We start from the raw sequence: 26,676 nt of genomic DNA on the forward strand, positions 1-26,676 counted from the left end.
AACAGACACGCACACACACACACACAGTTAGTGGCATGGTGTTTGTAGGGATGATTTTAAGCAATAGTGAAATGTAATGAATTTATACTCTGAAATAACAAATACTAATTATAGAGTCTGTTTAATATGTTTTTGATTAGTATGTCATATATATGTGTATGTGTATATGATATATAGGATATATATGATGTGTATGTATGTATATGTGTATGTGTATGTATATGTATTTTTTAGAAAGATTCTCTCTATATTGCCTTGGCAGTTCTATAACTCACTATGTAGATCAGTCTAGTATCAAATTCACAGAGATTCACCTGCCTCTGTCTCTTGGGTGCTGGAATTAAAGACATGCACCAACATGCCAAACTTGTACAATATATCTTTCAAAGAGAGTCTAAGGCATAAATAATAGTAGGAAATTTCATTTTTCTGGATAGTATATTATAACCCAAATGATCATTATATTGGATATTCCAATTAACGGTGACAATTCAAATAAGAACAATTTTCTGCAGTGTTCTTCAAATCTTCTCAAAATATGGACAGAGAAATCTTTGAACAAGCTTTCTAACTGAACAAGATAGGACAGGTCAGGGCAGGACAGGACAGAATAGGAAAGGATTTGAAGCCCCTGGACTCTAGTGGGTCTTTTTATCATGGTTTCTGCTTTGTTTAAAAATGTCTCTTACAGGAACAAGGGCCTCTCCTCCCTTTGGTGTTTAACAAGGCAACTCTGCTGCCTATGTGCCTGGAGCCATGGGTAACTCCGTGTGTACTCTTTGGTTGATGGTTTTGTCCCTGGGAATTCTGGGAGTACTGAGTGACTCATATTGTTGTTCCTCCTGTGTGGCTGCAAACCCCTTCAGCTCCTTGGGTCCTTTCTCTAGCTCCCCCATTGGGGACCCTGTGCTCAGTTCAATGGCTGGCTGAGAGCGTCCCCCTCTGTATTTCTCATGCACTAGCAGAGCCTCCCAGGTGATAGATAAAACCAGCTTCAGTCAGCAAGCACTTGTGGACATCAATAATAGTGTCTGAATTGTAATTGTATATGGGATGGATCCCTGGGTGGGGCAGTCTTTCAATGGTCTTTCCCTCAAACTCTGCTCCACCCTTTGTCTTTGTATCTCCTTCTGTGGGTATTTTGTTGCTCTTTCTACAAAGGACCCGAGTATACATACTTTGAAAGACTTGATGCCATAGTGTAGAGGAATACCATGACAGGGAAATGGGGAGGGTTGATTGGGGAAGGGGAGATGGCTTATGGGATTTTCTAGGGAGAGGGAACCAGGAAAGGGGAAACATTTGAAATGTAAATAAAGAATATATCTAATAAAAAAAAAAGAGAGAACAAAACTTCCCCCTCCACAAAAATGTCTCTTACAGATACAAGCTACAGTTGCAGGTAGACTCTCTGCATACAAATTTTTGTGACTATTCTCCATACTGAAATCTTTTAACTAGAATTTCAGGCTATCAAGAATGATTTTCTGATGATAAACATGAGAATGCTCATCTCTTTTCTGATGAACTTGATTCTTGACATTTGAAGGGCAATTAAGATGCAGCCTGCCAGGTGTGGTGGTGGCAACACTAATCTCTATTCCAGCACCACGAAGGCAGCCAGGAAGGGCTGGTGTGAGTTTCTGGCTGTATTGGCTTGCATAAAGTGAGCCTACCTCAAAATATAAAGGATAAGAAACAAAATAAGAAGATACAGTGTAATGAATAGTCTTGTGATGTTATTGTTTGGCTAAAGATTAAGTTATGACTTTGGTATCGGTTTGAGAAGAGTTGGAAAGGGAAATTGGTACAATACCCATGTCAATGTAACTAGGCTTTTATCTGTACTACAGATGTGGGAATGAGGCTGGTTCGTGTGTAACATTTGCTAATTTAACAAATAATCACTCAAAAAATAAGTGCTACCTTACAAAGTTATAAACTAAGTTCACTGATTCCCAAAGACTAAGCTCCTCCTGCCTGGAGGAAAGCAAAGATGCTCACCATGCCAACCATCAGGTATATGAATAGGAGTTTAAATGCTTCAACCCACTGCAGCTGAGCTCCACTTTCCTACCTGCTGTGCCTGGTGAGGAAGACACTAATACACAGGACATGCTACACTGAAAGAGTTTATCATTTACAATTATGCACCAAGGGTCAAAGAGACCTCAAGTTCATCGTGAATGGTCCCCAGCGGCTAGGACAACTGCCTCTGGCAGAGCATCTCATCTGCATGTGTCTTGCTTCTAGATGAGCAAAGTCAGAAATCAGCCAGCATTGGCTTGTATACCCCAGAGGCAAAATGACAACTAAAGCTGTGACGGCTCCTGTCTCTATGGAGACTGCGGCCAAGCCCAGGCTTTTCTAGCCAGTTTGCCTTCATCCCATGGTGTTTCATCTTCTGTTGCATATGCTGGTTATCCTTGAGCATTTCAAAAGAGACAGGATGTTCCAAAGTCATCTGGAGAACACTCTTCAAAAAAAATAAAACTACAAAATGGAAGGATATAGATCATTTCCTCAAAGATTTAATCATCTATTGCCTGTTATTAAATACTTTAAATATCTATTGCCTATTGTTTTTAAATCTCTGTTTAGGCAAAAATTGAATGTACAAAGCAGATACCACCTAAAATGATAAACTTATTCCTAAGCTTCTGTACTTATAACTAGTCCACTTATCTGGATTATGTGGATTGAAGATCAAAAATAATTTTGTAGGAAGACATTGAGACTCTGGAAATTATCTTCATTCATTAAAATAAAAAAAATCAAGAAAGAACAAGTGGAAAATGATCTCTTTTTGAGGTAGGCTAGAATTACTGAAGCCTCTTTAGTTAGACAAAAGCAAACATGTCCATCATACTAGGTTCCCCTTTTCACTTTCTCTGCATCTGCAATATCTGCTAAGCTGGAAGCTATACTGGAGAGAAAGAAATTTCTTCTATGCTCTTCCTGGTTCTCCAAGTCCCTGCCCCTTCTACACCAGAAGGTCACAAACATGATCAATCTAAGGACAACACAACATCCAAATTTACCTTGCAGGAAGTGAAATGCATACTCCATGTTACTTTTCCTTGGACCACCTCATTTTTCTTTGAAATATTTTTTTCAAGGTTTACCCATTTTTATTTTTTATAAAATAAGCTACAAATACTTTTTCTTGTTCCCACCTCCCCAAGGGAAAACCACACAGCACAGCCTGCGCCCATTTGTGAGAGAGAAGTTGGCTGGTCAGATTCTAAACTCCTACATAAAGGTGGCTTCTCTGTGCACACTTCCTTCAGGCCAGGAAATAGAGATGGAGTCTGCTGTGAGGGCCATCAGCTCCAGCATGCTGCGTGCGGTGTTTCTGCTCAAGGCTCCAAGAAAAGGCATTCTTGCCACCTTACCACGTCAGGACAGGGTCACTGGTCATTGTGGGACAATATGTGTGACTTTCACCAGAAGAGCAGGAACCTTCTGGAGCAGAGACTTTATCAAGTTAAGCCCTGAGAAGGCTATGGTCCCCACATGTGGGCAGCATTATGGGGCTAATGCCTTCCAGACCCAAGATAGAACAGGGTTTACCAAGGTGGATGCATTTACAGAATACTGAGGTGGAACCCCAGGCAAGGCAGATTGCTGAGAGCAAGCCAGCAAAAGCACCAGCCCTGGCGTCCCTCACTGCCATCATGGCTGACCATGGAAGAGCTGGTAAGGGTCACTTGTTGCTCCGCCTGAAGGACATGTGAATCAGCATGGCGCCTAGACAGAAAAGGCTGCTAATCTGCCCTGATGCAATCTGGCACTCTGCAAAAGCCTAGATCTCCCTTTGGCGGGGTCATCACTCCTATTCCTCCTGGGGAAGCAGAAGTAAGGGACAACATGTCAATCTTAGAATTCTGGAAGTCGATGAGAAAAGCCGGAGGAATAAGAGCAACTCCGGTATTGGTCAGCAAGGTGGCTGACGGCGAGGATGAGGGCAGGAGATGGAGGGAGAGTACGGAAGTGAAACCTAGTATGACTCTAGTGTTTGGAGCAGCAAGCTTGTGGAGACGCTCTTGTGGGTTTGCAGAAGGGCTGGTTCAGGTCTTCTGTCCTCTTCACCATCTACTCAGATGCCCAACACTGTATTGATGTAAGGAAGTTTATGTTGTGGATTACTATGGGATTGAGATCCCAGGAATTCAGAAAATTACGTAAATTCTTGCAGTTGTTCTTACAGACTGAGAGTCTTTAAGACATAGGACTTTCAGATGTTCTATCCTGACCCAACGGCTTCCAAGAATACATAGGTTGAGGCTCCTCTTCCTTTTCCTTTTATGGGAAATAGAGTTTTCCCTCGTAACATGTGTCCTGATTACGGTTTCGACTACCCTCGTCTTCCCAGTTCCTTTCTACGTCTGCTTCCATCCAGATCCACTCTCGCTTTGTCTCTCATTAGAAAAGAGGCTTCTAAGGATAATATAAAATATAATAAGATAGAACAAAAACTAACACGTCAGAATAGAATAGGACAAAGGAATAAAAGCCCAAGAGAAGGCACAAGAATCATATATAGACACAGAGACGCACCTTTGGAGATCCTATAAAAAAATGCCACAGATGTATCATGTCTAAGAAAAGACACTAAACTGGAAGCCATGATATATATGCAAAGTACCTGTGAGAGAGACAGATAGAGGATATATATATATATATATATATATATATATATATATATACAGAAAAAAAGAAAAAAGCTTTTAGCCTAGGTCACTGGGCTATCTAGTCTCAGTTTCTTGGTCACCCAAGCAGTGTAGGGTATGATTCCATCTTGTGGAGTGGGACTTTATGTCAGATCAGATATTAGCTGGTTACTCCTGTAGCTTTGTGCTAGCATTGCACTAGCATACCTTGAAGGCAGGGTATCATTGCAGATCAAAGGATTTGGGGCTGTGTGAGTGTTTACAGTTCTCCTTTGATAGCATGCAGATTACCTTCCTGTTCTAAAGATGCTAGCTTGTTGGAGGGAAAGCACCATATAGGCACAAGATCAACTTCTCTAAGTTAAATGAATTGTGTGGGTGCTGTCTTCAGCAAAAGTGCCTTGACATCAGTTTGTGGAATTGTGGAGAAAGTTACAATTAAACAATCATATTGAGTAGCACTCAATATCAGCTTCCTCTTCTCCTTCTGCTTAATATTCTTTCCATATTTCTCGTATCTTGTACCTTAATACATAAAATCTCAGACTAATGCTAAAGCTGCCTATCCACCATACACCTACCTCAGCCTAACATGATTATCCAGCTGCATTCTGGCCATGTTTTCTGGCTTCCTGTTTCTCTTTTACAACTTGAATCTATGCCTTGCAGTGTTTGGCTTCCAATCCCCTGACTCAGCTCTTGCATAGCTGACCAATGAATTCCACAAGTCAAATCCTAATTTTGTTTTGCTGGCTCCATCTGAAGCATTTCTACTTGTCATGTTTGCTTTTCTGGCTTTTAGCAGCCAACAGACCCCTTTGATTTTGCTCCTGTTTCTAGTAGCTTCTTCTCCTGAACCTTAAAACACCAGAGTGTTAGCACTCCTTTAGCAAACTGCTTTTCTACCACTATTCATTCCCCCAAATAATTTCACTTTCCTTCATGGTTTGCGGTAACACTCAGATGCCAATGGAATACGAAATTACATTTCTGCATAGTCAAAGAAATGCATTTCAAGTAACTCAAGTTAACATTTGCCAATACCAACTTCCAACAGACCACCAAACCTGCTCTTTCCCTAGCCTAATAATTTCCCAATTCCTTAAATTAACTTTTATTACTCTTAAAGCAATAGCCTACCTTTTTATTTGGATGTTGGAACTCTATATTATATTATGGAATTTGGAGGCTGAGAAGAATTAAGTAGCATAATTGATTTATAAATGGTACAATTATGACTTATAGAACTGAAGTATAAGGTAGAAGTAATGTGGTATTTTAGAAAGTAATCTTTTAAAATCTGCTTAGATCACCAAGCATTGGAGGTAAACAAACACATATTTAAAACAGTGAATGCACAAGGTCTAAATGAAAGCTCAAAACTGGGCCATAGAAGTTACAATAATAAATTTTACAAATTTGAGATGTCAATAAATATATCTAATGGCTGGAGTCCTGCTTCAGACATGGCCAGAGTGAGAGTCTGATTTGATCACAAGCTCAGGATAAATTATTCTCTCAGTTAGAAGCTCACTTACTAATTTTTTTCAAAAAGCAATCACTGTATCAGCTGGGTATGTGACTCAGAGGAAGAGTACCTACTTAGCATGCGCAAGACCTGACATTTGATTTTCAGCATTGCAAAGGGGAAAAAAACAGCAATTATGGTAATCTTCCACATAAAACATTGCCAAACATTTGTTGTTGAAGTTTATTACATGTCTGCAATAAGCTGGAGCGATTTGGCATTGCTAAGTAAAAACACGTTTTTTAATTTGTTCGTTAAGCAGCTGCTCCTGAATAATAGTTTATTTGAGGTGATTAATCACTTGAGGCCTGCCTGCAGACATGGGACAATGCATTATAAATCACATCTTATTTTCATTCATAGGGAATAGAGTGATATTCATTTTTTGGACATGATTTATCATTTGCAGGTTGTGTCTGCTATCTCTGTGGGCTGGGAAAATGGATGACTTGTCTTATTAAAAGTCTTCACCTTTTTGCTGTAATATTTTCTGCATATCCAGAGAAAAGCCAGGCTCAGAACCATTGGTTCCTTATTAAGGTGTACTGGATAGAAAGTGCATTGTAGGTGAGTTCTTTCACTATCGGTTAAGTGAAATGTAAGCCAAAATCTGGACTTTTCAAATGGTTTGTGTGGACATTTCCTGGGCTGTTATTTGTTTAAGGAGACCTACTCAGTATTTATAGACGCTCTGTCTTCTTTAAGAAGTGTGGGGAGCACTTTTGTGTTGTGCCTTGGAATTAATTCCTTTTTCTTTGCATATAATTCCTTCTACTTCTCTGTGGCATGTAATCTCAAAGTGAAGGCAGTTGGTCTTCTTTCATAAAATGCCACTTACTAAGTGATAGGTTCCTCTGTCCCTACCTTACCAATGTAAAATGTAGCCATTGGGGCCATTGCCACAAGCATGATATTAGTAGGACCATCATCTGGAGATGATGACAAGGTATTTACTCTAATAGTAGCATTAGCCTGGGGCTGGAGAAATGGCTCAGCAGGTAAGAGCACTGACTGCTCTTCCGAAGGTCATGAGTTCAAATCCCAGCACCCATATGGTAGCTCACAACCATCCGTTGTGTCAGAAGACAGCTACAGTGTACTTACTTACATATAATATGATAAATAAATATTTAAAAAAAATAGTAGCATTAGTCACATAAAGCAAGCCAGAAACTTAATCAAATAACAAGAACCAGTACTCCTGGATCCCCGTTGGCTATCTTCACTAGAGGTGCACAACCAATGAATGGTCCTTATATGGCTTTCTAGTCTATTTCCCTAAAGCCTTTTGCTATGTATCTTTCTGCATGACTTCCTTAGAATATATGCAGATCATAGGACTTTCCAATCGAATTTACATTGTGATTCTAGCTCTTTTACTAGATTTACAATTATTGACTGTATGTCTGGGTATTTAATGCCTATGCATTGCTGATTCCTAGTATGTACAGTATAGCAAATCATAACCCTTCTAATAAACTCACACAAAGTTTGAGTGAGTCTTGGAAGAGTGCGAAATTCTCATAACTGGTAATTATTTGTGATATTTCTCACTAACTAAGTTAATAAATTAATCTATCTGAATCTTGGGCTTTCCTGTCAGCAGCTGCATTACAAGTAGGTTCCAATTGTGATATTTCATCTTCTAATCAGAGTCTAAAGTATTTATGTAACAAATGTAGTTTTAAGGGACCTTTCAAAGCTGTACTGGGAGCAAGCAAAGAGGCAGTGCAGCTAGGAGCACAGACACGCTACATTCTAGTCCCAACTCTGCTTTTTTCCTATTCTCGTGACCTGGAGAAATATCTTGTGACCCTGAAGCTAAGAAGCCATACAACATCTGTGTATTTCATATTTCTTATCTATAAAATTTGGGCAATATACCAGCCTATGGAATTGCTTTGAGAATTAAACAAAAACATATGAAATGTGCTTCAAAAATACACAAGAGTTCTCATTAATCGTTTATTATCATTACTTATTCCTGAAAGAAGGTTCCAATCTTGACTTTTAATTTGCACATGCACACACACACATACATGCATGTGGGTGCACACGTGCGTGCAACCATTCACACACACACACACATACATACACACACACACACACAAATGAATAAATCCTGCTTTAACTCATTCATATATGATCACTTCTACCATAGGAGTCTGAGGCTGAACAAGACCATGTGATAGTTTGTTACATATTGAAGTTAGTTGAGAAATCAGTTATTAATTTCGATTTATTAGTTAAAGCAGTTATTACTTGTTATGTTTTACTAAGTGTAAGGTGGATTTTGTCTAATAAAGAAAATTATGTTCCCCTGTTGTAGAGTTGATGAATATTATGTTGAAGATGTTCCAATTTATGGTAACTTAGAAAATATAATCCCAGGTAAGTTTTATTTTTCTATCATTAAACATGTGAAAAGAAAACTACTTAATTCTACAAACAATTTGAGGTATCTCTTTTTAAAAACCATCACAGGTATCCTAAAAGCCATAGTTATCTATATCTAGTATATTACGTAGGATATACTTGCAAGGGCCACACTGTAAATTACACTGTGGTATTCAGTACAAGCTCCTGTTTTTCTATGAGCCCTTCATTTCTCTCTTGTAGTAACAATATATTGCTACCAGAATAGTAATAGCATATTTAATTTCCATGAATTCTGACACACAGAGAATTCTATGAAATAAAACCATTTCTACAACAAAATATGATGCACAGAAACAGTATTTTGTGATCTGTATATAAAAAGCATGACTACAGTTAACCGCCAGGATACCGAACACTTTCTCTAGTTTCCTGTGTTTTAACCTGTGCTCTCTGAGTGGAGACTGGACTGACAGCAGGTGGGGAAAAAGCAGAACCAAGCCATCACTAAGTGGTTTGTGCTTTTAGTTTTCCACAAGAGCTCCCCACTTGAACCTTCTCTCAAAACTAAACACTGTAAAATCCTCAAAGCAGGCAGCTGAGATGAAGCCCCAAGGCTGATGAAAGAAACTGCTGCCTATCCGCGAGCCTTACTCGGCTCATGGTGGAGTCTCTGGGTTTATTCTGCTGCAGGTCTCTGTCTCAAACACAAAGGTTTTCCATAATCTAAAAATATCTGCATATCTACACATCCACCAATATGGAATTATGAAGACGGGAACTTTATAAAATTCAAATATTTAACTTGGTCCTTTTATTCCATTATGAATGTCCACTAACTTTCTGTACTGAAACGAAAGAAACTGTCAAAAATATATTAGAATAGTGTCCCTTCTGTTTTATGATCTTTCCATATTTAAGCTCTTATGAATTCCAATGGCCGAGAGCCAGACAGAAATCTGATTTCTAAACAAAAGTATACCTGGTGTTTATTTCCTAGATTCTGACCTCTCATGCTCTGGATTGGACTTAGAAATCTACTACTTAAAAAACAAAGACAAGATTCTCATGCTAGTTTTCCAGGGACCATGATTTCAGTGACACTATTCTATGAACCTTTTCCCTGTAGTGCTTTTCAGAGAGAGCAGAAAGATTATTAGGTTCATTTGAGTATAATGACTATATCTCCCTCTCTGAGGCCAAATTGGTGGTGCATTGTACAATTTTGACAGGCAAGTGGCCACCCTATGTAGTCATGCATAGAGATGCATTTGGGAAAATAATGATACAGAAGAGGATGAAGTGGGAACAAGTCTGCTGACTTTTAGACAATGCACAGGATTCCACATCCTTAGCATGGTTTTGAACAATCTTGAGGTCTTAGAACAGTCCTGTCTAACTGAGATGCCACTGATTAATTCGTCACAAGTCAGAACCTCAGCCATTTTATTCAAAATCACAATGAAGTATTTTACATGCCTCTGAATAAAACATCTTAGGCATAGAACAAAGTACAAAACTTCAGTCATTGATGGACTTTGAAGCACTGTGCTTGCCAGTGGACCGTGTGCAGGCACACCCAGGTAACAGATCACAGAGACAACCCTTTAACTCCATCGTATCTCTAGATCATCTCAAACAGTAGCTTAGAAGAGACTCCCACGTGCCACTGTGGAACCGAAGATCCCTATATTACAGTCCATATCTAGACATTGCGGGTAAAAGACTTCTCTGCCCGATCTGTGTATAACAACGTATACTTTCAAAACCTTTTTGCATATCCATCTAAAAGATTACTTCATAACCTGCCACTTTGCTGAAGTTGTTTATCAGCTGTCTTTGGGGTATTTACAAATAGATCAATATTTAGCAGCTCTATTTATAATAGCCAGAAGCTGGAAAGAACCCAGGTGTCCCTCAATGGAGGAATGGATACAAAAAATGTGGTATATATACACAATGGAGTACTATTTAGCCATTAGAAACAATGAATTAATGAAATTCTTAGACAAATGGATGGAGCTGGAGAACATCATACTAAGTGAGGTAACCCAGACTCAAAAGATCATTGTATGCACTCACTGATAAGTGGATATTAGCCTAGAAACTTGGAATACCCAAAACATAATCCACACATCAAATGAGGTACAAGAAGAATGGAGGAGTGGTCCCTGGTTCTGGAAAGGCTCAGTGCAGTAGTATAGGGCAATACCAGAACAGGGAAGTGGGAAGGGGTGAATGGGGGAACAGGGGGAGGAAAGAGGCCTTATGGGATTTTCGGGGAGTGGGGAGACAGAAAGGGGGAAATCATTTGAAATGTAAATAAAATATATATTGAATAAAAAAATTTAAAAAAAGATTACTTCAATGATTCCTGACATTATATATGGTTAGCTAAATATTGTTTGGGTCATGCGTTTTATTTATCCCAGCACTTTTCATTTTTCTATGGAAACATCAATCTCTTCTACTCCCAAGAACCACTGGACGAAGACTGCTATGAGCAAATGAAAGCTCGACCTCAGAGATCGGCGAGTGATGCACAGGAGGCAGCTGCACCTGCACAGGTGGGCTTTCCGTACAAGTTAAGTGTATTCACTTCACAGCACCTGGACGTGTTTCAAGAGCACGAAGAGTGTTTCCTGATATACATTTGGAGTAGCCTGTTAACATTTTTGCAGCAGGAATCACGTGTCAGTTTCTGAGACTTGAGCCCTACAGGGAAATACAGAAGCAAACCCAATACGCAAACCAAAAACTCAAATTTAGTAATAGTTCAAAAGATAATAGACTTTGTGCATACATGCATATATATGTAAATAAATGCCCACACATATACACAGACAGCAGCAAATTTGCAAACATGCATTGAAAGCATCATAAAGTTCAGTTAAAATATTAGTCTTTGTTTTTCAAAATCTTTTCTCTTATATCCTCTCATTACTGCCTAGAGTAGTCAAGGGGAAGATGATTCCAAGACAATTGTGTTGGCTTTGGTTCATGTGCCCCACATGCATTATCTACTAGATTCTCATAAAGGAGACAGCATCAAAACCCCAATTTTACTAAGAAAGAAAAGCTTGTCTTGGAGCACTCAGATACTACATGCGAACACAGAATCCAAAGGCAGATCCATCTTACATAGAATATTTTTATTTTATTCTAAAGTAGGTCACACTTTAGGAATTCCCCATTGCAACAGACTTTTTCCTCCTTTATATTGCATTATTTTTATAGGAAATCATACTTTTTAATAATTCTTAGTCTTCATGTGAGACTCCTGACAGCAGGAGCAGAGGTGCGTCTGGGTGTTGCCTGCCTTTGGAACCCTTTCCCTTTCCTGGACTGCCTTGTCTCGTCTCAATAGGAGGAGATGGGCCTCGTCTTACTGCAACATGATATGACAAGGCTAGTTGATATCCATGGGAGGCCCCCCTTCTCTGAAAAGAGGAGAAGCAGTTGGGAGAGAGGTGGGGGCAGTACTGGCAGGAAAGAAGAGAAGCGGCAGAATGTAAAATAAATTAATTAATAATTTAAAATTTAAAAAGGAAAAGAAATCAAGATGTGGTGTTTGAGAAAAAAAGGTCACCACACATGCAGTCTAAAATTTGGTTCATTATGAAATATGCTTTTAGGGACAGGAGAGATGGCTCAGTGGTTAAAAGCATTTGGTTCATAGGACCCAAACTGGAGAGCCCATAATCATTGCTAACTCAAGCTCCAGGGTATCTGACTTTCTCACTGCTCTCTGCAGGCACACACACACACACACACACAGAGAGAGAGAGAGAGAGGGAGGGAGGGAGAGAAATATGCGCATAGCATGCACACATACACTCATAAACACAACTCTTTAAAGAACAGTTTTATTTTTAAAAAAATAAGAAAAATACATGACATATCTTCTGTTAAATTCATGATAATGAATTTGTGAAAGAAAAGCTCTTGGAGGAGATTAAGGTGTAATTGCACCATCTAGAAATGTAGAGACCCACCCACACAGTTTTAGCTATAAATATACTAAGAATTCTGAATAGACATTATGACTAAATACACGGGAATTGCACAGAGTAGCTTTGTTCGAGCTATATCTGGTTTTTACTCAAGTGGAAATGATGCAAAACCATGTAAGACTTCAAGCCTGCTATCTGAGGAATTGTGTATTTAAAGACACTATTCAGAAAGCCAGTCTTTATTCTATTACATTCCTATAAATTTAGTTTCACACATTACAGTTGTAGCTTCCTAATTGCTCTATTTCATTTTATAAGCATAATCATTACCAATTTGTTATTCTAATACTGTTGGTATTGATCAATCAGAGAAGTGTAGGAAATCTACAATATCATGCGTATGCTGAAGGAAAAGAATGTTTTCTGGGAAATAGTGGATCATTTCATTGTCCTTTGAAAATGATGTTATGATTTAGAGACTGTAATTTGAGTATCTTGGTCTACATCAACAAATTAAGTCAATTGCTAGGAGTTCATCAGAAAACCTAGGAATCAGATTAGTTCTCAAGGGTTCCTACATCCTATAAACCTGAAAGCTATACACGTAATGCTCCTTTTATTCATTTATTGATCTCTGATCAATGTTCTGCCTCCATACTGTATCAAAAGCATCATCTTCCTTCCCAAACCAACACTGATTATGCTATTCACTAGTTCTCCAGAATCTTTCAAGATCTTATAATTTTCCTTTTCTTCCTGGAAATGAATCATTGTTATTTGCCTATCTATCCTGTGTGCAAATGATCTCTACATTAAGAAATGTATCATTTCTTAATGATACATTAAGAATGTATCATTAATCCTATAATTATATAGATTGATGCTATATTATTATATAGATAGAAGAATTAATCCTATAATTATATAGAAAAAAGAATGATATATTAATCCTATAATTTCTGAACTGGATAGAAACTAGATGGGATGTTTCCATCATCATAGTTTGTGTTTCTTTCTAGAGATTCACAGTCTTTTTCCTTTTCCTCTCTGTGCTCCGCCTCCCAATTCACTCATCTAAGACAGCACAGAGAAAATCTGAAGTATTTATGTACAAGCATAATACTTTCTTGAAACTTACATTACATTCCTTTCACTCTGACACTGCCTGATAAAATACAGAAGTTATTGGCCAGCCACAAATGATTTTGAGTAATTTTCTATAAGTGCAGGCACCAAATTTCAAACACTTTAGAATAAAGGGGAAATTACTACCTCATATGATCGACAGAGCTAAGAATGTATTTTGCATTTGAGATGACTGAGTAGAGACTGTCTCCTCTATCTCTTCATGGACTTAATACCTCTTTGTATTCTGTCATCAGCAGACTCCTCCAGTGAGGTTTGGTAAGCTACTGAAGGTTTGTGCATTTTTCCTTTTGACTCAGGTGAAAAATACCTTTTCTGTTCTTGAGAGTAAATATCAATGTTAAAATGCCACCAAACATCCCCATTCCTGGGCCATTCTCTTGGGTCCTGTTGCCAGGGGAATGGAAGGCAATGGGTGCTTGGTGTGGCATAGGTCAGCTGTTCAGTCTTGCTTGCCTTGGGTTGTCACTCCCAGTATCTAAAACAGGGTAAGACAAAACTTACCAAGGAAGACAAGGGAGTTCAACAAAGTCCTTAAGGTCAACCAATAGCCATTCTTTCATGGTTCTAAGTGTACTTCACTGGCTTTTCACCTGTCTCTCTGGGGAAAGTCAAAGCAGATGACAGTACTAAATGTGTGTGTCAGTGAATTGCCAAGTTCACAGAGCAATACAGAACAGAGTAGGGGAATACTGGGCATCAAGGTAGGAAACCATAAAGGGCAGGACTTGAAATCCAAACTTTAGTTCATAGGCTGTGATTCTGTAGGACAGATGATAAAATCCAAGAAAGATATTTTGAAAACAGTGTACATTATGAGTGGTGGAGGAAAAAGACGAGAGTATGTATGCCAGTTAGACAGCTATTTCAGTCTTGCAGAAATAATTAAAAAATAGCAAGTCCGATAGCGAAACACTAGACATTTCGTTTATGCCAGCAGGGAGATACTCCCAGGCACTGGGAGTTGTTTGTCCAAATGCCACTTGCCTCTGGCCTCTCTGGCCTGATCTTAGAGGTAGATCCTGAACATAAATAGAGCTATGCTGTACTCAATGGACGTTCTCCAATTTTAATTTGAAGCATGTAGTATTCATAATGCCATCTGCTTTTGAACAATTGTAGCTTAGGTGTGTATTTCTCTAGTTGCCAATCATATTGATACTATGAGATCAATATTAGTGCTTTCATTTGAAAAGCAAGAAAACTGAGATTGAGTATGGTTTTTAAGAAGCTGTCCAAGGCTGTGCACATAGTACAACTGAGACTTAATCTGTAGCATTCCTACAACACATTAAAGGTCTGGACTCCAACCTATCACCCTGTGTTTCCCTGCATTAGCTTAGTCTCCTGTCCCCACTCTGACATGGACCCCACTTTAGCACAAAAGGGAAGAATAACCAGTTCCATTCTACCTTAGATGTCAGTTGTGTAAGGGAATCTGTTTGTTTTATTGTTTTGTTCTGTTGTTTGCGTTGTTTGCTATTACTTCGTTTTGTTCTAATTTTTTGGTACAAGGTTTCTCTGTGTAGCCATGGCTGTTCTGGAACTTACTCTGTGGATTTGTAGAAAAAACAGACTTCAAACTCAGAGATTTGCCTGCTTCTCTCCTCAGAGTGCTGGAACTCTGTTTGATTTATTAATATGAATCTTTAAAAATGTAAATTAAGAGGCAGAGGAAGGATTTGTGGATACTTCTATGATATTAAATCACTAATCATTAAGCACATATAAACCATACTGCATAATTTGTAAAATATCTTTCTATCATGCTTTCCATCATAAGCAAATTATGGTGCAGTCACTTGATAGGAGTGACATAATGCAGAAACTGCTTGAGATGAAGGTGAAGATAGAAATGGTGCAAAATGTTCATGTAAATTTTGATGATGGGAAATAAAATTTATGAAAGCTCATTTAAATAATTTTCTTTGTTAACTCAAAGGTCTTGAATTGACTATTTATTTGTTGTTGTTGTTGTTAACTGTCAACCTTGGCAAAATATCAAAGCCAGAAAACACATTGATTTTTTTCTTTTTCTTTTTGGTTTTTTCTTTTTCTTTTTTTTTCTAGTTCTTTTTTTCATTCAATATATTTTTTAATTTACATTTCAAATGATTTCCCCTTTTCTGGTCCCCCACTCCCCAAAAGTCCCATAAGCCCCTTTCCCTCCCCTTGTTCTCCCACCCACCCCTTCCCACTTCCCTGTTCTGGTTTTGCCTTATACTGCTACAAACCAGGGTTTCTCTGTGTAGTCCTGGCTGTCTTGGAACTTACTCTGTAGACCAGGCTGGCCTCGAACTCAGAAATCCACCTGCCTCTGCCTCCCTAGTGCTGGGATTAAAGGTGTGCACCACCACCGCCCGACTATAAATTAATTTTCATAGGTCATGGAAATTTGTAGAAGTCCTAGAAATTAAAGAATGGACTAACAATGGAAAACTAACAGACTCCCCCCCCCCCCTTTTTTTAAGGTACCTGCTGAAGCTCAGATGTGCTATGCCTCACTGGATCACAGCGTGAAGGGGAAACGCAGAAGGCCCAGGAAACAGAATACTAATTTGTCAGACAGAGGAAAGGATGCACAAGTCTACACAATGGATGCCAATGTTTCTCAGATCAATATGGTAGAAAGTTTCCCACCAGATAACCAGGTAGTAGAGGAAAGTGTTCATGATGACCCTGCTAGACTGTTTGGGTTGATCCGTGCCAAGAGAGAGCCTGTAATCTAACTGGACCGTGATCCATCTCAATGATAACACCCTTTGAAAGATGGTTAAAATCCCTCATGTGACACACAGGGACTGGCACAGTGACAGTCTGCTCATTTGTCGATGGGATGGTACCTTCCTTTTTTCATGGATTGCATCCCTACACACTAAATCTAATAAAATTAGCTATATGAATTCAGTAATAGGAAAAGTAGATTAATAAAATGCAGTTTGCAAATTAAATTACTTCATACTAAAATCAAAATGAACAGTAATATCTAGCAAGAACAAATTTTTAAAAGTATATATGTGCTATGGGACATCTTGAATGAAAGAGAAAAGCCAGTGTCTTTAAAAAAATTAATCAGTAAAACATGTCTTCTTTCATCAATGTGAATAAATAGAAGAAATTTCTAATTAAAAGTTCACTGCCAAGAAAAGTAGAATAATCTTGAATATTTTTCCAAAATGTAAATAGTATCATTAGTTTTTTAAATTTTTATAAAAATATATCCATGCTTTTTTCAACAATTAAAAATTAACAAAAAATTCTACTAGTCAGAGATAATATGAATGAATATTTTTTATGAATAACTGTGTTTCTGGATATTTTGCTAGACACAACCATCTGTGTGGGTCAGCTTTTCCTGTTCTCTGTTTTAACTTAAAAATAGGGGATTATGCATATTATTTAAATTCTCTTTGTGTATCGAGAGACTATGGCTTTGTTTCTACTATACTTAACTATTTTAAAATGTATTCAATTTTCAATTTGATGATTCCGGGAGGCAAACACAAGGTCTTTCAGATGAAAGACAAGTACTCCACCACTGAGCTTCCTCGCAAGTCTGTCTCTGAATTCTGATGTCTGTATTGTATCTCATTTATGATTAAATCATAAATCATTTAAAGACGTTTAAAGACTACTTAGATTAATTCAAGCTTCCATTTTATGTGTTCCCAAATAATATTTTAATGAGAATGTTTCATGTCTGGATACTTATCTAGTTTCTTCTTTGTGTTAAGGGCTTAAAAGGAAATTAAATATTTAAAGATATGGTTTCGTATTGTTAATTTCCATAGGTCAGATCTCTGAAAGGTCAGTTATTGGACCAAAAGTATGCACACACCTCAGATTCTGAAGGATTATCTCACACTGTCTCCCAAACAGTTAACTCAATAAACTTCAGCACAGCATGGAGATGCAGATCTGTGACCCAGCACGCAGAAGGCTGAGGTAGGGAGGTCACAGTTAGCTCCAGGCCATCTCAGACTAATGAGTGAATTCCTGGTCAGCTTGGACTAAGAGTGAAACCATGATTCAAAACAAAAAGTCAGAAGCAAAATCACTTCTCTTATCCTTCACTGAGAAGGAAGCTTGATGGGAGTCTATAATCAGCGTCTCTTACCTGTCAAACTCTGTATTTAAAAGTGATACTCTGACATAGAAGCATGAACACAAAACTTGTTTTTCTTCTTTTCTGGCTGTGTGCTATAGAATTTATGTACATTACATCTTTTATAATATTTTTAATTTTTAAGGTTTGATATAGTGATATAATTTTCACCTTCCCTTTCCTTAGTCCAAACCCTCTTCAGACATCCCCTCTTGCCTTCTGTCAGTGACCTCTTTCTCTTTCATTGTTACAAATATGTATGTGCGTAATTGGAGAGCTCTACATGGAGAAGCCCATTTCTCTGTCTTTCAGTGTTCCCCAGTTGCCCATATTGTTTGTCTAAAGCTGAGACCCTGCAAACTTCCCCTCCATAGTGGCACGTCCACTGGCTTCACCATTGCTCCGATCAGTCAGTCATGATGATGACACTTACTGTTTTTATTTAAATAACAATTAATTTTAAATAATAATTTTAAAATAATTTCATAATTTTCCATGTATAAGACTGTCTGGACATTGTCAAGTTCTTTGTATCCATGCAGGGTTCTGTCTGCTACCCCACATTTCAGCTTAAAGGACTTCTTTAACTATTTTTACTATTCAGGTCAATGAGTGGTAAAGCTCCCCTAACATGCTGCTATAAATCCGAAAAGGTCGTTCATTGTATTCGTTTTTTAGAGAAATTGTCACTAGGTAAAAAATATCTAAGGTTGAGTTGACTATGCTTCTTTGAACAATCTGTACTGTTCCTTTTATGGATACAGAGGTGCCATCCACAAACTTGGCTGATACCCTTGGTCTTCACTGTTGTGACTTACTGAATCAAAACTGCTGGATTTGAAACAAGTATATTATCATTTCCTTCAAAGATTAAGTCATCCTTCTTGATCTGGGAAGCAGAACAAGCCATACCTGTCCCTATTTAAATATGTGACTGTATTTTTACCCAATGAATTATGAATTTCAATCAGAGAGATTAGACTCATTTGCCTCAATAACAGCATTGAGGAAGTGTGAGTTCACAGACTTCATTTTGTAATGGAAGCCCATTGTAACTACCTTGATCATATTGTGAACATGTCTACAAGTAGTTTGGACAGTAGTGGGCTCCTTTCTGCTTCACCACCATTTGTCAACCTAGAGCCTCCTCTTTTTCTTTTCAAGGAACTCAGTTCTACACTAACGTGTTTAGCATCTCTTCAGAGGACTTCTCTGGGCCCCTTCGTGATACATGTATGCTCCCTCAGTATAATGTCCAACATTTTCTGCAATGTCAACAGTCTTACTATTAATAATGGTCTTCATTCTTACAGTAGGTGTGGCCAAAAATAGGCTTTCTTCCTCTAGATAATACTTTCATTGGGTAAAAGATACTGTGAAATATACTTTATTTTATAATAGATATTCTACAACTATTTTGAACATTTCTTGTAAAGTGTCAAGCTATTTGGACATAATTTGATATTTTACATGTTTACTTTTTCTATTAGTTTTTAGTTAGTATACAATGTAATGAGTTTTACTATGGTATTTGCACGCGCACGCACACGCACGCGCGCGTGTGTGTGTGTGTGTGTGTGTGTGTGTGTGTGTGTGTTTGATGATACTTTGCTCTAATTCATTCCCTCCCCAACTGACTCTATGTCACATGCCCACTAGGGATTAGTGCTCTTCCTTCCCTCTTGTGCTTACATGTCACATATGTGCCATTGACATATTTTATCCAACTTCCTAAGGAAACTTCTTCCTCTTTATTAATATAGTATTAATATATTTAATATCAATAAATATTTCCTTTCCTATATAAACTCTCACACAGATATACAGACATTCACAAGGAAGTGCATTCACACACACACACACACACATACACACACACACACACACACACACACAAACACACACACACTCACAGAGACAGGGCCATAGAGGGAGAGAGACTGACAGTCTGAAAGAGAGAGATAGAGAGGAGAGAAATTCATATATGATTATAAATCTAGATTCTGCGTAATATGGAAAACATGCAGCATTTTCATCTTGCTCAATATAATGATTTTCGGTTACATCCATTTCCTTGCCAATGGCATGATTTAATTTTCTTTTTCCTTTTTTTAAAAAAGCAGCCAAATACCTGATTTATTAGTAGATTAATTGACCACAAGAAAGTCTGTGCCAATATCAGCAGTTGTTCCTCACATAATTACATTCCAAAAATAATTTTGGAGAGTTCTGGCTTTGGGGTACAAGTTATTTTAGTATGTGAGTTATGTTGGTATCGCTTTCATTCTTTTTTTTATTAGATATTTTCTTTATTCACATTTGAAATGTTATCCCCTTTCCTGATTTCCCCTCCAAAAAGCCCTTATCCCATTCCCCCTTCCCCTGCTCACCAATCCACCCACTCCCGCTTCCTTGTCTTGGCGCTTTCCTATATTGGTGCATCAAGCCATCTCAAAACCAAGAGCCTCTCCTACCTTTGATGTCCAACAAGGCTATCCTCTGATACATGTGCAGCTGGAGCCATGGGTCTATCCATGTGTACTCTTTGGTTGGTGTTTTAGTTCCTGAGAGCTCTAGGGGTACTGCTTGGTTCATATTGTTCCTCCTATGGCAATGCAAGCTCCTTCAGTTCCTTGACTCCCTTCTCTAGCTTTTCCATCCAGGACACTGTGCTCAGTCAAATGAGCACAGTTGCTGAGACATTGACCTCTGTATTTGTCAGATTCTGGCAGAGTCTCTCAGGAGACAATTATATCAGGCTCCTGTCAGCAAGCACTTGTTGACATCCACAGTGTCTGGGTTTGGTGACTGTATATGGGATAGAAGGTGGGGCAGTCTCAGGATGGTGTTTCCTTCAATCTCTGCTCCACACATTGTCTCTGTGTCTCTTCCCATGGGTATTTTGTTGCCCCTTCTAAGAAGGACCAAAGTATCCATACTTTTGTCTTCTTTCTTTTTGAGCTTCATTTGGTCTGTGAATTGTATCTTGGGTATGCCGAGCTTCTGGCCTAATATCCTCTTATCAGTGCATGCATAATATGTGTGTTCTTTTGTGACTGGGTTACCTCACTCAGAATGGTATTTTCTAGTTCCAACCATTTGGCTAAGAATTTCATGAATTCATTGTTTTTAATAGCTGAGTGTAAATATACCACATTTTCTGTATCCATTCATCCATTGAGGGACATCTGAGTTCTTTCCAGCTTCTGGCTATTATAAATAGGGCTGCTATGAACATAGTAGAGCATGTTCCTTATTACATGGTGGGGAATCCTCTGGAAATATGCCCAGATGTGGCATAACAAGGTCCTCTGGTAGTATCGTGCCCAGTTTTCTGAGGAAACACCAGACTGATTTCTAGAGTCGTTTTACCAGTTTGCAATCCTACCAGCAGTGGAGGAGTGTTCCTCTTTCTCCACATCCTTGCCAGTACCTGCTGTCCCCTGTGTTTTTGATCTTAGCCATTCTGATTGGTGTGAGGTGAAATCTCAGGGTTGTTTTGATTTGCATTTCCCTGATGACTAAGATTTTGAACATTTCTTTAGGTATTTCTCAACCATTCAGTATTCCTCAGTTGAGAATTCTTTGTTTAGCTTCGTACCCCATTTTAATAGGGTTATTTAGTTCTCTGGAATCTAGCTTCTTGAGTTCTTTGTATACATTGAATATTAGCCCTCTATCAAATGTAGGGTTGGTAAAGATCTTTTCCCAATTTGTTGGTTGCTATTTTGTACTGTTGACAGTGTTCTTTGCCTTACAGAAGCTTTGTAATTTTATGAATTAATTTGTAATTTGTTGAAAAGGCTATCTTTTTTCCACAGGATGATTTTAGGTCCTTTGTCAAACATCAAGTGACCATAGGTGTGTGGGTTCATTTCTGGGTCTTCAGTTCTATTCCATTGATCTACCTGCCTGTCACTGTAACAATACCATGCAGATTTTTATCACTATTGCTCTGTAGTACTGCTTGAGATCTGGGCTGCTGATTCCCCCCAGACATTCTTATATTGTTGAGAATCATTTTAGCTATCCTGGGATTTTTTTGTTATTCCAGATGAATTTGAAAATTGGTCTGTCTAGCTCTATGAAGAATTGAGTTGGAATTTTGGTGGGGATTGCATTAAATCTGTATATTGCTTTCAACAAGATGGCCATTTTTACTATTTTAACCCTGCCAATCTACAAGCATGGGATATCTTTCCAACTTCTGAGGTCTTCTTTGATTTGTTTCTTCAGAGACTTGAAGTTCTTGTCATACAGATCTTTCACTTGTTTGGTTAGAGTCACACCAATATATTGTTTGTGACTACTGTAAAGGGTGTTGCTTCTCTAATTTCTTTCTCGGCCTTTTTATCCATTGAGTATAGGAAGGCGACTGATTTGTTTGAGTTAATTTTGGATCCGGCCACTTTGCTGAAGTTGTTTATCAGGTTTAGCAGTTCTCTGGTGGAGCTTTTGGGGTCACTTAAATATACTATTGTATCATCTGCAAATAGTGATATTTTGATTCTTCCTTTCCAATTTGACCTTTTGTTGTCTAATTGTGCTAGCTAGAACTTCAAGTATTTAATAGATATGGAGAGAGAGGTCAGCCTTGTCTAGTTCCTGATTTTAGTGGGATTGCTTCAAGTTTCTATCCATTTAGTTGATATTGACTACTGGTTTGCTGTATATTGCTTTTACTATGTTTAGGTATGTGCCTTGAATTCCTGACCTTTCCAAGACTTTTAAAATGAAGAGACATTGAATTTTGTCAAGTGTTTTTTCAGCATCTAATGAAATGACCATTTGCTTTTTTTCTTTGAGTTTGTTTATGTAATGGATTATATTGATGGATTTCCTTATATTGAATCATCCCTGCATCCCTTGGATGAAGCCTACTTGATTGTGGTGAATTACTGTTTTCATGTATTCTTGGATTCAGTTGGCCAGAATTTTATTGAGTACTTTTGCATCAATGTTCATAAGGGAAATTGTTCTGAAGTTCCTCTTTCCTTGTTTGATCTTGGTTTGGTTTATGTTTAAGCATTATTTTGGCTTCATAGAATGAATTGGGTAGTGTTCCTTGTGTTTCTATTTTGTGGAATAGTTTGAAGAGCATTGGTATTAGGTCTTCTTTGGAGATCTGGTAGAATTCCCCACTAAACCCATCTAGTCCTGGGCTTTTTTTTTTTTTTTTTTTTTTTAGTTGGGAGACTGTTAATGACTAATTTTCTTCCTTTAGGGGTTATGGGATTGTTTAGATTGTTTATCTGAACCAATTTAACTTTGGTATTTGGTATCTGTCTAGAAAATTGTCCATTTCATCTGGATTTTCCAGTTGTGCTGATTATAGGCTTTTGTAGTAGGATCTGATGATTTTTTTAATTTCCTTAGTTTCTGTTGCTACATCTCCCTTTTCATTTTTGATTTTGTTGATTAGGATACTGTCTCTGTGCCCTCAGGTTAGTCGGGCTAAGGGTTTATCTATCTTGTTGATTTTCTCAAAGAACTACCTCCTGGTTTTGTTGATTGTTTGTATAGTTCTTTTTGTCTCTATTTGGTTGATTTCAGCCCTGAATTTTATTATTTCTTGCCATCTACTACTCTTGGGTATATTTGCTTCTTTTTGTTCTAGAGATTTCAGGTGTGCTTTTAAACTACTAGTGTACACTATCTTCAGTTTCTTCTTGGAGTTACTCTTGAGTTTTCCTCTTAGCACTGCTTTCATTGTGTCCCATAAATTTGGGTGTGTTTTACCTTAATTTTCATTAAATTCTAAAATGTGGTCAATGTCTTTGCTTATTTCTTCCTTGACCAAGTTATCATTGAGTAGAGCATTGTTCAGTTTCCATGTGTATGTGTGCTTTCTGCTGATTTTGTTGCTATTGAAGACCAGCCTTAATCCATTGTGACCTGATAGGTGGCATGGAATTATTTCAATCTTCTTATATCTGTTGAGGTCTGTTTTGTGACCAATTATATGGTCAGTTTTGGAGAAGGTACCATGAGGTGCTGAGAAGAAGGTATATTCTCTTGATTTAGGGTGAAATGTTCTATAGATATGTTAAATCCATTTGGTTCATAACTTCTGTTAGTTTCACTGTGTCTCTGTTTAGTTTATGTTTCCATGATTTCTCCATTGCTGGGAGTGGGGTGTTGAAGTCCCCTCCAATTTTTGTGTGAGTTGCAATATGTGCTTTTAGCTTTATTAAAGTTTTTTTTTTTTTAATGAATGTGGGTACCCTTGCATTTGGAGCATAGATGTTTAGAATTGAGAGTTCTTCTTGGTAGATTTTTCCTTTGATGACTATGAATGTTCTTTCTTATCTTTTTTGATGACTTTAGGGTGAAAGTCAATTTTGTTTGATATTAGAATGGCTACTGCAGCTTGTCTCCTTGGACCATTTGCTTGGAAATTTGTTTTCCAACCCTTTACTCTGAGCTAGTGTTTGTCTTGGACACTGAGGTGCATTTCCTGTATGCAGCAAAATGCTGGGACCTGTTTATGTATCCAGTCTGTTATTCTCTGTCTTTTTATTGGGAAATTGATTCCATTGATGTTAAAGAATAGTTATTGTTGCTTCCTGATATTTTTGATGTTATTTTTATGTTTGTATGGTTATCTTCTTTTGGGTTTGTTGAAAGAAGATTACTTCTTGGTTTTTATTTTCTTTATGGTGTAGTTTTCCTCTTTGTGTTGGTGTTTTCCATCTATTATCATTTTTTTGTGGAACGATATTGTGTAAATTTGATTTTGTCATGGAATGTCTTGGTTTCTCCATCTATGGTAACTGAGAGTTTTGCTAGGTATAGTAGTCTAGGCTGACATCTGTGTTTGCTTAGGGTCTGTGTGACGTCTGCCCAGGATGTTCTAGATTTCATGGTCTCTGGTGAGAAGTCCAGTGTAATTCTGATAGGTCTGCCTTTGTGTGTTACTTGACCTTTTTCCCTTACTGCTTTTAATATTCTCTTTGTTTAGTGCATTTGGTGTTTTGATTATTATGTGACAGGAGGAATTTCTTTTCTGGTCCAATGTATTTGGAGCTCTGTAGGCTTCTTGTATGTTCACGGGCATCTCTTTCTTTAGGTTAGGGAAGATTTCTTCTATAATTTTGTTGAAGATATTTACTGGCACTTTAAGTTGGGAATCTTCATTCTCTTCTATACATTTTATCCTTAGGTTTGGTCTTCTCATTGTGTCCTAGATTTCCTGAATGTTTTGAGTTAGGAGTTTTTTGCCTTTTGCATTTTCTTTGACTGTTGTGGCAATGTTTTCTATGGTATCTTCTGCACCTGAGATTTTCTCGCCTATCTCTTGTATTCTGTTGTTGATGCTTGCATCTATGACTCCTGATCTCTATCTCCAGGGTTGTCTTCCTTTGCAATTTCTTTATTGTTTCTATTTCCAATTTTAGATCAGTTTTGTTCAGTTCCTTCACCTGTTTATTTGTGTTTTCCTGTAGTTCTTTAAGGGGTTTTGTGCATCCTCTTTAAGGGCTTGTACCTTTTTAACCTATGTTCTCCTGTATTTCTTTAAGGGAGTTATTTATGTCCTTCTTAAAGTCCTCTATCATCATCATGCAGTGTGATTTTAAATCAGAGTCTTGCTTTTCTGGTGTGTTATAGTAACCAGGGCTCACTGTGGTGGGAGAACTATGTTCTGATGATGCCAAGTAGACTTGGTTTCTGTTGCTTATGTTCTTGTGATTGTCTTTAACCATCTGGTTATCTCTGGTGTTAGCTATTCTTACTGTCTCTAACTGTGGCTTGTCTGTCCTGCAAACCTGTGTGTCAGTATTCCTAGGAGACCAGCTCTCTCCAGGAGGAATTTAGGTATGGACAGCTGTGGTACAGGGTCAGCTCTGGGGTGCAGACAAAAGCCAGAAGAATCCTGTCACCAGATGTTCCTTGGTTCCTGTGTCCTGATGGCTCTAAGTGGGTGTCTTGGGTGTCTCTTCGGCCAGGAATTTGAAAAGAAGTGGTGGTCTTACCTATACACACAGGTGAGTAGGCACTCCTGGGAGACCAGCTCTCTCCTGATGGCATTTGGGCAGAGAGCCCTTTGGCAGAGGTTCAGTTCCAACTGCAGTCAGAAACCAGAAGTTTCCCATTGCAGGCCACCCCTCAGTTCCTGTGTCCTGATTGTTGGTTCCTCTGAGCAGCAGGGGTTGTCCTACCTGTGCTCATAGGAATGTCTGTACTCCTGTGAGGCTAGCTATCTCTGTGCACCATCTGGGTATAGGAATTCAATTTTCATTGTGACACAAAATTCTGTTTGAATGAATACCATATTTTCCTTGTCCATCTTTGTATTTTGCTGATGGACAAGGGCTGGTTTCAATTCCTGTGTACTGTGGATGGTCCAGCATTAAACTTGGATACACAGGCATATCAATGGTATAATGATAATGGTATAAAGGTAGCATCCTTTGATTATTTTCCCCAGATGAAAATAGCTGTGTCATATGGTAGTTCTAATTTAAACATTTTATAACTCCTAAACTAATTTCCATAATGGCTACATAGGTTTGCAAGTCTACCAGCATGAATACCTTCTCTAGCATTTGACGTTGTTTATTTTCTTGATAAAAGTCATTCTTACAGGAATGAAATGGATTTTCAAAGCACTTTTCATTTCTGCTTTCCTCATGTATAAGGTGAGTATTTATTGGACAGTTGCATTTCTCTTTTTGAGATCTGTCTACTCAGTTTACTACTCCATTTGTTAACTGGACTACCTCAGGTTTTTTTTTAATTGATAAAATTGATTCATTTTGGAAAAAATCTTGGACACAATGTTAGGCAAATACATTTAGAATATAATTGAAAAAAAGTGAATACATTTTCTGATAAAACTAAAGATTTTCATCCAACATATATGTGATGTAATTGAGGATTACATAGGTTAATTGA

At 38.0% G+C, this 26,676-nt stretch overlaps 1 protein-coding gene across 1 annotated transcript in view; it reads left to right on the top strand.

The window, feature by feature from the left end:
- The window catches only part of LOC127666130 (T-cell receptor-associated transmembrane adapter 1), a 36,245-nt gene extending 18,940 nt beyond the window's left edge, over window positions 1-17,305 (top strand). The window contains exons 4-6 of the mRNA XM_052158863.1: window positions 8,531-8,592; window positions 11,056-11,144; window positions 16,148-17,305. Of these exons, the coding sequence (XP_052014823.1) occupies window positions 8,531-8,592; window positions 11,056-11,144; window positions 16,148-16,405 (409 nt within the window). The 3' untranslated portion in view covers window positions 16,406-17,305. The remainder of the gene's footprint in view (window positions 1-8,530; window positions 8,593-11,055; window positions 11,145-16,147) is intronic.
- The last annotated feature ends 9,371 nt before the right edge of the window (window positions 17,306-26,676 follow it).

This window comes from Apodemus sylvaticus, chromosome 15 (assembly GCF_947179515.1).
Source record: "Apodemus sylvaticus chromosome 15, mApoSyl1.1, whole genome shotgun sequence".
Taxonomy (NCBI): domain Eukaryota; kingdom Metazoa; phylum Chordata; class Mammalia; order Rodentia; family Muridae; genus Apodemus; species Apodemus sylvaticus.